This window comes from Armigeres subalbatus, chromosome 2 (genome assembly GCF_024139115.2).
Source record: "Armigeres subalbatus isolate Guangzhou_Male chromosome 2, GZ_Asu_2, whole genome shotgun sequence".
In the NCBI taxonomy this organism is placed as follows: domain Eukaryota; kingdom Metazoa; phylum Arthropoda; class Insecta; order Diptera; family Culicidae; genus Armigeres; species Armigeres subalbatus.
In genome coordinates this window covers 288439521-288452108 of record NC_085140.1, presented here as the reverse complement: position 1 = coordinate 288452108, position 12588 = coordinate 288439521, and the positions used below count along the sequence as shown (strand labels likewise).

General features: G+C 38.0%; 1 protein-coding gene across 1 annotated transcript in view; it reads right to left on the bottom strand.

Moving 5' to 3' along the window:
• The window catches only part of LOC134209786 (inactive dipeptidyl peptidase 10-like), a 289540-nt gene that overhangs the window by 31153 nt on the left and 245799 nt on the right, over positions 1 to 12588 (bottom strand). Inside the window, exons 3-4 of the mRNA XM_062685818.1 lie at positions 1522 to 1636; positions 1300 to 1394 (exon numbers count right to left, since the gene is read on the bottom strand). Of these exons, the coding sequence (XP_062541802.1) occupies positions 1300 to 1394; positions 1522 to 1636 (210 nt within the window). The remainder of the gene's footprint in view (positions 1 to 1299; positions 1395 to 1521; positions 1637 to 12588) is intronic.

Below are 12588 nucleotides of genomic sequence, written 5' to 3'. Positions count from 1 at the left end.
CAACGCGTTGAATCATCTGTTTGTGATAGTTGTGAATCCGATTATGGAACTTCTTATCATCTAATATGTAACTGCCCAGTCTATGCACAATTGCGCTTCCAAATATTTGGTAAACACTTACTTAGTGAAATTGACTTCAGAAACCTGAACCTTCAGAGTATTTTGTTGTTCATAACCCGTTGTGGTTAGGAGCTATAAGCTCTTGTACGCTTATGCGTTGTATGCCCTCTTCAAGGGCCCTTTTCCAAACATTCCCTTTGTTCTCCCATCCACATTCCTTTCCTTTTTGTTCACTTCCTTTTCCGTCAGGTGTGTGATGAAAAGGCTGTGAAGGCGATGGCACAAATCTCCCAAATTGAGGTGAACGTGCCCTGGAGCCGACGTTCTGATACTTGATATGGTAGTGAGAGGAACACACGGATGTTCTTATTACTCTTGCTTGAAATGGTCTTGTAGACAGAGCTAAATCCCGGGTTTTAAGAGTTTCACTATGGTGATATTCTAGCAGCAAGACAAGGATGTGGCTAGGGCTCCGATGCATGGCCAAAAACAGTATTACTGTTCTGTTTTCTCAAGAAAGGATTGATTTCCTATTGATAAGGGGCGCGCCTTCAATGGGATTGCTGTCCAATAAGGGTCCAAATAGCGGGACCTTGTCATGGTGGTCTTGAGAAAACAAAACAACAACTGTATCGAAACCGATACTGCATTGCTTCTCAATAGCACTGGAGTAATTCGACATACACTTAAACACTAAGGATACGGATAAAGCTACAATAAATCTTATAATTGGTCGCGAGTGGCACACCCGAACAGGAAAAACCTTGGTTTGATCCTTTACAGCAAGCCTATTTTCAAGCATCAGGTTGATAAAACAGTGACGCAGTATCGTCATTACCCCTGAAAAAATAAGCTTGCTGTCTACAAACAAATCATGCTCCCCGTGATCAAATACGGCATGTCGGTTAAAGACAGCAGCGCAAAAACTCATCATCTGAAACTCGAACGAGTTTAAAACAGAGTGCTTTATTGAGTACAAGAAGAGATTTAGGGTTTTTCGTATCTGCAATCAGATCGCTTCTTCATAATTCATTGAAATTATCCCAAAATTCGTGGTGCTTAGGATCAATTAAATAAAGAAAAACTGTGAGCAGATTGCGGTTGATCGCGAGTCAAACCAAACTCCAGCTGACCTTCATTAATTCATGTATAACATCCACCCGCGGTATACAATAGAAATTGAAATAATTAGGTAAGGTGTAATGAAAATATGCTACTTATCGATTAATTTCCACTTACCAGTGTCGTATTGGACATCAGAATTCGTTCCGATAAATTGTTCATGTTGAGCAAACTTATCTCTCCCCAGTGGTTTTGATATAGAAACTCGTCGGCTGTGTATATCGAAAGAAGAAAAAACAGTTAGTTAGGCAACATCATAATCAGACTACCTAATCGAGTGGAACGCGATTATTGAATGTCGTATCATGGACAGAACGTAACAATGCCTGTACAACTTACGTCCAATCCAGCTTCCGTTGAGTTTTTTTGGTGTGTACTCCCCATCTATTATATCCTGAAGTTTGATACGTTGCCCCTTTATCCGAGGTCCTTCATCCGGTGGTGTGAGCAGCACCTGAAACAAATGATGTGAAATGTGGGACATCAGTGATTTGGATGGTAAGTCGTTTTTATCAAGCATGGTTATGACCAACTGTGTACCCGATTAAGTCTGAATTTAAATGCAATCAACTTGAGATTTGATGATGTGATTTCATAACATTTGGAAGTGGCTGGCTGCTTTAGTTAAATGGCGAGGAAAATACTCCAGGAAACAATGTTGTAGGATGGCCATTAAAATATCGTACAGTGAAGCATTGACAATGTTGAAGTAACAGTTTGTGAAATTACTTATCTGCAACAGTAGCGTCGTAAAAATGTACTTGTGTGTCGTAAAGCAGTGTTAGTGTTGAGTTGGCATAAAAGAGAAAACTTTATTTTATTTCGTAGCAAAAATAACGCTTACTTTATCATGGGCGTTTAAGTAGCTTGCGAACCCCTCAACTTCAGAATAAATGATGTGTGTCTTGAGCAAATTATTTTTTTGTGTTGCGGGTCATGAAAAGGAGCGGTTTTATCATGAGTCAGTCTGATTCATCAACCAAGTTTTGAATCATGTGATTAGTAGATCAACAGAATCTCCAATATTAGAAGTCACCACAATAAATGGATTTAAAATGTGACCATGTTTTAAATGTTGCGCTATGCTTTTGGAGTAAAACCATAGCTAATAGCACGCAGAGAAAATATCATAGACATTGTAAACAACGTCCGCTGCATCTCTCAGTGCGATCAGGAATTTCTTCAACAATTTACTCCAGAAATTCCTTCAAAAATTCATTTAGAAATCCTCTAAGAATTCTCCAGAAAATCCTCTGGATATTCTTTCAATGGTTCTTCTAAAAATTCCTCCTAGATTTCTTCCGTAAAATTACAGAAATATTGTAACCAAATAATGAGTTTTAAAAAGTGTGTTTAAAAAGTTTATTTACATTAAAATCTTTGTAAAGAGGGGACAACATATTACTCAATACCCAATGCACGCTTATTAGTCCTTAACAAATACCACGAGACGGCTCTAGGCGGAGCGGAAATTAAACGTTTCCTGAATTCGCAGGCGACGTTTCCACACCGCTCACAGTTTACACCACCGTGACTTCTCTGCAATGCTGAATAGTAATCAAATCAAGGGGCACCATGGCTTGCCGAACTTCTGCTGGAGGGTACTCAAACTTGTAAGTCGTGTCGATCTGAATGCATTAAGTAAAAACTCGACAATCTCATTAACTTTATAGCATGCTCCATTGCGACGAGAAGATGTTCGGTGCATTGTCCTTCGAATGCTATGTCAACACAGTAATTGGGTTAATTCAACAGGATTCACGACTAATCCAGCAAGTGTCGAGCAATGTTGGAGCATTTTACTAAGAAAAGGAAACGAGATTAGCTGCCGTAATGTGTAATGAAAAAGTGACGTATGCGCCAATTTACAACATACATGTTTTCTATTTTTCTGTAAAAGAGCTCGATGAGTACTACTCGTTAACACAATTTTTGTAAAATGGCGTATATGTCACTTTTTCAGATTACGGCAGTTAGGAGCTTTCTTAATTGTCCACCACATTTTCAATGTTCTTACTTCTTGCTGATTCAATTTGATACTCCATCATTCTTTTAACGTTTCCACGCTTATATGATAGCAATTCTATCAACTGCTTTGATTGACTTGCCTATTGTGTTATCCATATAAGTAGAAAGTAGAAAGAAAAAGTACGAAAAAGGCTATGGGGCTGTCCATATACCACGTGGACAGGTTTTGACCTGTTTTTGATACCACCTTCCCTCAGTGGAAACAGAAGAGATGAATAGAATCCGATAATATCTAGTTTTTGAATAGCAATTTCTTCTTTATCTACGTTTTTTGTTTAACACAATTAACTTAAAGCCGACTCCGAACTCAGTGTTTTATATGCATTCACGCAGTTATGAATACGAACTTTTGATGTCAACAAATGTATGACTTTATAAACTACATATATTGTGTTGCAAAAGCATAATGATACCCAAAGGTCAGGAGAGCTTCAGCCCTGATAATTTTCTCGACTGGAGGACAGATATCGAACCTGCCATCTGTGGCTTGATAATGCCACGTTTTTATCGATTAAGTTTCATGACGTTTCATTTCCAAATATCAACATGATTGAAATTATTATCAACAAGCTTAACAAGCATTTTTTTCAGTCAATTGTTAGCATTTTCCAGGGTCAGATTTAGTAGCGTGGGGGCCCGGAGCGACCCATTTTGGGGGGGCCCTGTGTGTACCCAAATTTGCAAACGAAGGGTAGAACTCGTTTTGGAACACAAGGTTTCGTGGGGGCCTGGGCCATATTCCCCCTAAAATCCGGCGTATTGAATACTGCTCTGATATATCATCAACGCTATGATTTAGATGAGACAGCAGCCGAAAATTCGTTAATATCCTGCTGGCATTGAATCTAGAATAACCTATATACCAAGTGGCTATGTCGAACGCCGTTGATATGCTCGAATCGTTTTATGTTTCTACAAACCAATGTATCATATCGATTGGCCACTACAATAAATCTATCCATCCATTGGTAAAAGTCATAGATTGGAGGCTCCGTTTTGTATGCGGTCATCGTGCTACCAACCAAAGCTCTGTCAAATATTTGCAAAATCTCGATTCCCAAAGCCACATCGGAAGTGGCTACCCATTCGATGTGGTGCGCCCCATTCGGGGTTCCATTCCATTCAAGTACTATGGGAAACAAAATAAAAAATTAACCTCAAAAGCAGAAAAAGGGGACAAACTCATATTCAGCTATTATATTATTTATTGTGTTAGCGCAGTTTGGCATATATTTGTTGAGCTTTGTGGATTTTGCCGCAATATTAACGACTGTGGTTCATAGTGCACACACTGTAGTGCTGATTTTGGCTATTAAAGTGGTTCGATCCCGATTTGCACAGTTTGAATTCCCCATTGGTCAGAAAAAAGGCACCATAACCGAAATCCGGTTCGCTCGCCAATTCAATCAATATCAATGGCCACAATTGGCAAAATTGAATCACTCCACCGAAGAATGGTGGTTTGGTGAAGCTTTATTTGTATATGGAGGATGGGGATTCTTTCGGGAGCAGACTGTGGGGTAGCTGCCGATTAGAGCTGCAGGAATGGAACGATAAATGTAATATACCTATGATGGATGATGTGAGAGATCTATCATGTGAGCATGTCGGGTTTGTGTGAATAGTTTTTTTAAGCATCTTAAATTGCTGATTATTATACAGCAGCTTTTCTATGGAAACAATATGAAATTGAAATAAATTCATAGGACAGTAGCGGTGGCCGTGTCCTTGGAGCATGTCACTATTCCATTTACTTCCACTATATTTGCTTTGTATCAACAGGTAGGGGAAATAAAGATTTTGTTCAATAATTGTCAGGGGGGTTTTTGTTGACCAAATTTTACGAAAATCGGCCACAATATTCTTTTATATGCAAAGAATATTTAGGCCAAATTTGAGCATAATTGGTTATAGAAAACCCCCCTGACTGTCAAAGCCGTCAAATGTTACCAATTTAAAAAAAAACTTCACTATTTCTCAATTTTTATGATGATGATGATGATGATGATACTACCATCTATTGTAGCAAGGCACCTGCCGATAGCACTGGCCATATCTGACAAACGATTTGATCATGACAAACAATAATACAATCAAGCCCTCATTTCCCAGATTGACCCAATAGATGGGAAGAAGAGCCCGCCCTTTATCCACGAAATGTAAACAATAGAAAGTTGGCAATCCCACTCTTCCTATCCAAATCGCTTCAATAGGGTGCCCTGATAGTTATTTTATATCTGTATAATCATACAGTTCCAATTAAAGTAAAATATATATAATGGAATATTCTCACCAAATTTCCTTCCTTGAAGAAGCCATCTTTCATCGTTTGTCCTATTTCCCAATTTTTATGAAACCCCAAAAAAAAAAAACATGTGATAAGATGTTTGATACTACTTTTCTTCTTATTTTTCTTATTGGCAGCTTAGTATTCATTCAGCACGATTATTAGCTGCGAGGCTTGTAAGCCAATTCTCGCATTCGCTTATCATGAGGCTAACACGATGATACAGAAGAATGAATGAAGAAGGAAGAAGGAAGAAGGAAGAAGGAAGAAAGAAGAAGGAAGAAGGAAGAAGGAAGAAGGAAGAAAGAAGAAGGAAGAAGGAAGAAGGAAGAAGAAAGAATGAAGAAGGAAGAAGGAAGAAGGAAGAAGGAAGAAGAAAGAAGGAAGAAGGAAAAAGGAAGAAGAAAGATAAAAGAAGGAGGAAGGAAGAAATAAGAAGGAAGAAGGAAGAAGGAATAAGGAAAAAGGAAGTAGGAAGAAGAAAGAAGGAAGAAGGAAAGAAGAAGAAAAAGAATAAAGGACGTAGGACGAAGGAAGGAAGAAAAAGGAAAAAGGACGTAGGATGAAGGAAGAAGGAAGAAGGAAAAAGGAAGAAGGAAGAAAAATTAAAGAAAAAGATAACAAGGAACAGGAAACAGGAAGTAGAAAGAAGAAAGATGGAAAAAGGAACATAGAAAAGGACAAAATAAAAAGGAAAAATGAATAGGGAAAAAGAAACGAGGATAAAGGAAAAAGGAAGGAGGAATACCGAAAAAAAAGACTTCTTACTTCGCACTTCTCATTTCTTATTATTCACTTTTCACTTTTAATGATCTTTAGCCTAATTGGCTGATACTCTCTAATCTATCTATTATCTATCTGAAGAGTGTCCGCTTACGCACGCCCCGTCGACATGCGAGCTTCACATTCTTCTCCATAACAGAGTATCGTTGACTCTTCTGGTATTGATCACATCACAATAACATTTTAAGATATATTATGCTCCATAAAAGGTTTTCATGACCAATTGCTAATAAATCTAAGAGCTCCACCAGAACCTCTTCATAACATCTTTAAGATAGCTTTCCGGCTAAATGGACCACTCTAGAAGAAGTGAATAAACCCAACAAACAATTGGGTCCTAAAATGAAGAATCGATATTCGATTTGCTTTCAGGGAACGATGAAGTTAATCATCCTGTACGCGTAAGTTTTTCTTCCGACTCAAAAGTTGAAACATTGTTAAATTTGAAATTTAAAAATAGATGGAAATTGTTTCCTCGACATTTTCGGTCTTGTTTGACGTACGGAATAATATGATTCAAACGCACTACCAAAGCACCGCAGGTCACTTGACTCAACCTTTGACAGTTAATATATTGGTCTGATGTTTTGGGCTGATGGTTCATTCGTCCTGATATGTTGCCTTTTCAGCAACAGACGTGGCTCAGCCTAAAACATGTCTTAAGAAGTCTCTAACACAAAAATATTATTTTCACTGAGTTTGAGTATTATCAGAATTTATAGAACACTAGTTGACCCGGCAGACGTTGTCCTGCATAGTAGGCGAGAATGTGCATTCCGAACTGCCCATGCAAAGTTCGCATATGAATCACAATTTTAGTTTTTCACGATTTGCTCAACTTTACTCGTAATTTTCGCATTAGGAAATATCATATAAACCCGTCGGAAACTATAACGAATGTTTCTGCTGAAGAAATGAAAAAATCCATCCAGCCGTTTTTGAGTTATGCGGATACGAACACAGACCATTTCATTTTTATATATAAGATTGGTTTAGGTGTTCTTGACCGATGCACTACCGTTTGCAACCATAAACGAAGTAGGGCTTTAGGGTCCAATTTAAGCTGAATAAGCAAGTTTGTTAACTGAAGAAGCCTATTTTTGGCTGTATAAGCGTTTTATTTGTTTTCGATGTTTGTTGGGAAATTATATATAGAGTAGTAACGAAACTGCAATAAAACATAGTACCGTCGTCGGGGGTGACAATGGGTCAAATGGGTGTGAGAATGGGTCACTGTTTCAACTACTTAGAGTGCTTATAGAACAGATTGAATGTATCTGAGGGCAAGAAGACTAAAATATAAGAGACCTTTTTGAACGATTTTGCTATCCGACATCCAGGCTGCCGATGAGAGCGCTGACCCATTCTCACCCCCCAGACCCATTGTCACCCTCAATAGCGGTATATAATTTGTTGATACTCTATAGGAGGTTATCATGACCATTATAAGAGTAATAATAAAACAGTTTTAATTTCATATTTTCTATTACTGTTGTTGTCCATTCTCCTTGTTTTCAATTTCGACAGATAGCAAATAGTTCTTCATGACTGATGTGGAGAAAACAATGGTTCTTATTTTACTTGCAAGGTAATGAAAATTGAGTACTTTGTCATGATTGCACTTCCCGGAGACGAGAAACACTTTTTTTTTTTTTATTGTCAGCGATGTCAGATCTATTGAAGCTTTCGATCAATTTACGAAAATTAATGTTTTTCTAAGGATACGGAGTTTTTACCATACGCATTTGTTCACTTTAGAAATTAGATGTATGTGGAAGGAAGCGGTCATGTGGGCCATCTACAATGTGAAATGTGCATGTGAAAAAAGGAGAAAAATCTTCCCTTCTGTATTTTTTATAGAAACCCGAAATCCTTGAGGATAAATATATTTTTACGGTTTTTCAACCCATCACTTCGAAACATTTGCATCAAATGATGCAATCAAATCAACTGTGTCTTATTCCCAAATTGAAATTAAATTAAACTTAAAAGTGAACATGATTACTTTTGACACACATCGAATTGTTTCTGACAAACGTCTTGTTGGTCTTATTCGATTTTTTTTATTTTTGAGCTGTCGCTTTTAGGCTTAGTTTTATTTTATTTCGGAAAATGAGAAGCAGCTTAATTGCATCAAAAACTAAGCACATCACTTCGCTCAAAATATGTCAATATCATTAAGTGTCTTATTGCTTATTTCACACATAAAGTTATATGTACAACAACACTGTATTTCAAATTTAACATGGGGAAGTGAATTTACAATGTTATGAAAACTCATATGTGAATATGTGCGTTATGTGGAAGATATTGATTTGGAAAATGTATTGGAGGTAACCACTTTCCCTTCGATGGGACTCGAACCCATGACCCTACAGTACGCTAGACTGGTGCTTTTAACCAACTAAGCTACGAAGGACCTCCGTCGGCCTTCGCAACCTAGCGGCTACTGAACGAGCTCGAGATTCCCAGATTGGACGCATAGTCAAATCACTCGCAATCCATTTCTCAAGCCAATACTTCCACATGTGTATAGTACACGTCCACATTAGAGGAGCGTGAGTATTTAGAATGTCTGGCGGCTGTACACATTCTTCATCAGCAACTGTACTGATCAAGTGAGGTTGTGTAAGCTATTTGCCAGTCGGTCGTCAAGCTCAGACCCAGACAGTTGCTAATGAAGAATGTGTATAGAAGCCAGACATTCTAAATACTCACGCTCCTCTAATGTGGTTCAGCCTATCTTCGCCGTCTCCTTGTTCAATGGGACAAAAGCCCCTACTACGACCCTACGATAGATTCCAATAAGATCGATATCGTGCGCAAAGCACAGGAGTATATGCGACCGTGTGATGATAGTGCCGTTCGTCTGTATGGCAGATCTCCTCAAGCGATCTCAGTCTGTTCAACAGAATGCGTGACAGGGTTTTGTATGTCGAGCAGCACCCTTTTCCAAATATATTCTCCTGAAATGAAAAATAATGAATATATGATGATCCGTTTTGCCTTTCGCGTATACTAAGTATACGTAAAGGCTATAGGATCACTCCAAAACTGAACTTTTGATAGAAGGCTCGGAGACCCATAGTGTTATATACCAATCGACTCAACTCGACTTGGAAAAAAAATTCAAAATCGAAAAAAATTTTTTTTTCGAAATCTGCTGCAATGCATTCAAATGAACGCAAATAAATACAAATTGAAAAAAATAACTGAATCTATCTCCCTAAAGTTCAATTTCGACCTCTCTTATGTGCTTTTCTTGTTACTTTTTATGTTTTTCACGAGAAAGGCACCATCACTGCTAGGTGGATTATTCTGGGTTTTTTAATTGACAACCGCACTGATTTTACAAGACGGTTTGGGTTCGTGCAAAAATAACGTCCGAGGTTGAAGGAGGGAGGGGTTTCAAGACTTAGTGACACTACATGTGATAGGTATACAAAAGAATTATATAGGTATCAGTAAGATTGGAATGAAAACGTGCGGCCATCAGGATAATTTTTCGACACGTTCAAATACGTATTACTCAGGATATGATGGTCCTTTTGATATGATCAAATGCAACCTGTTCATGCAAACCCATTATAATAACATGCAATCAGGGCCGGATTTAGCCGGAAGGGGGTTACGAGGCCGACGGTATGTGGGGGCCCCAAAATGTACAAAAAAGGTTGGTTTTGGTACCCAAAGATTTGTGGGAGCCCAGGCCCACGCCTCTCGGCCCCCTCATAAATCCAGCCCTGCATGCAATGCATGTTGGTTTTTTGATTCATTTAAAAAAAATAATTGTAAACCTATTGGAAATTGGTAATTGGTGCTTTATTAAAAACGATAGCCTGCTAGTACAAGACTTTTGATCAGGTCAAGAAAAGTTACTTTTAGGAGATACAATTTAGGGTACAATAAGTGCAACAAAGATACTACTTGTGATGTACATAAAGTATTAGACTGTTAAATTAAATTGCTCTTCGTAATGCTAGTTTGAAGGTTGTCATAGTTGGTTTACGTTTTACTTCAAGTGGCAAATTATTCCAGCAGGATACACCTCTTGGCTTTTTGAGCTTAACAAAGAAAACAATTTTTTATCAAGTGAAAACCTAGTCTCGGAAGTTTTTTTTTTCGCCACGATGTGAGCGAAAATAAATATTTTTGAAAACTTGATTAAATATGTATAATGTACTTAATTGCCATAGGGCACTGCACGGAAACACCTCTTTCTCTTTTGTTCCTCATAAGTTTTGACGTTTACTGGCCTTGTTGTTTTCTAATTTCTTTGCAGCGAAAAAGAGACAAAGCAGTCCGTGCAGTGCCCTATTTAGGGTAAATCCGGGTGAGATGCCGCACTGCAGGGATCTGATAGAACAGACTTGATTTATTGGTGCAAATGTATGTGAAAGTGTGTCTTTTGTAGCAAAAACAAAAACGTAAGTAGTAACTGCTCATTCTTATCAGCCAAAAAAGTAATATAACTGTTACACACTTTTATTTATGCCACGGATTAAAACGCGATCTAACGCAATTAAAATAAAAACTTTCTGTACGGGTTTGCAAAAATTTTAACGAACCCACATGTTTATTTCATTATTTGGATCCTCTTGGATAACTCTTGTAGGTTATGTTTTTAAGCAATTAACGTTTTGAGTAAAAATTGTAGTGTTGTGGCGTCTATCCCTCATAATCGGTATAGATGCCGCGAAAAAATCAGGGTAATATGCCACACCTAAACACTATCAGCACCTTTTATCTTTTAAGTGGAAAAATCATGTTAAATACGAAGTTAATGATATTGCAAGGGATTAGGAGGAGAATTCTGCCCAGAAAATTCAGACGTCCTGGGATATTTGTTCTTTTCTTAATAAGATGCTCCAAAGATAGATATTTGCACAAGGAACGATTTCGATGTAATCTCTGTCGTAATTTATTATTAATCATGCGCGCTCACTACTGAAAATATCACAATAATGACAAACAGATCAATTTGCGCCCCAATCCTTCGTTTTGATTGATATTAATATGGATACATGATATGAAATAAAAGAGCCAGATACACTACGAAAGAAAACCAGGAATGAAAAAACATTGCTTCGGAGAATATGAGGCCATATTAAAATGTTAGACAAGTTCAAAAAAGGTTGTGAATATAGAAAAAGGCAATATGTTTATTTTTTGACGATTTGTGTAATTGATTGTGGGAGAAAAAATATAAAATAAAAGGCTTTTAATGACTAATATCCTCGCCTGTGCATTGTTACACAGTGCAGTGGAAATGAGACATTATTCATGCGATGAATTTTTTTGTTTTTGGGTTAAAATACAAATATAAATGATTATGCTTTGCTTCCCCTGAGGTGTGGCATCTCACACGGTGTGGCGGTTCACAACCTTTTTCTTAAGAGGTACCCCTTCGAACGTTTGCATTAATTGAGGTACCCCCTCTCGAAGTTAGATTTCCAATCCTCTTGAAAGAATTATTCCGAATCCTTTGAAAGGAAACTCCTTTCAGCTTTTGAATCCCGTAAAGTAGGCTTCTGCGCCTCTTTTTTAGAGGCTTTTGAGCCTCTTGAAGGCGGTTTTCGAGCCCCTTAAAAGGAGTCTTCCTTTGCATCTTAACCCTTGTGTGGCCGGCTGGGTACCCGGGTACCTTTTTGGAATTCAATTCGCGATATCTAAATAAATTTTCATTGTTGGAGGTTGAAACTCTGTCACATCCACAATAATGACGGCAAAAATCTATTGTACTGGTTAACTGAAATTTTGAGGAGGGGTGGAGAGAGGGGTTTCGACATTTTTTTACCCTTTAAATGGCCAGCAGGGTACCCGGGTACCCACGAAACTAAAATGCTTATATCTTTGGCAATTTTTAACCGATTTCAACCGTTTTGGGCTCATTCGATTCAGAATTTTCTTCTTTATCATGCTGTTTTAGGAATCACCGGGAAATCCGGATTTCTAGGGACATGTCCTGCATAGATGATACTGACCGTGGATTTCGATAGGTAATCAGCAATATGAGTATCAAACTTCTAGATATTTCATCAGCAGGTTGATTTTTATTGATTTGGGTCCATCAAACGTGCAGATCTTCAATTGGCCATCTTCAATTCCAGAACAGGTTCCTCGAGGGATCATATATGGCCATGAACAATTTTTAAGGGAACATCAACAATATGGGTATCAAACTTCTATTTCCAGCGTGTGTTCTTGACAAGTTGACTCCGGAGTGGCCATTTTGAAACACGTTAACCTGGTGTGGGAAGGGGGGGGGGGGGGTGTTTGGTCAAGGTAGGCCAAAAACATTTCTCATT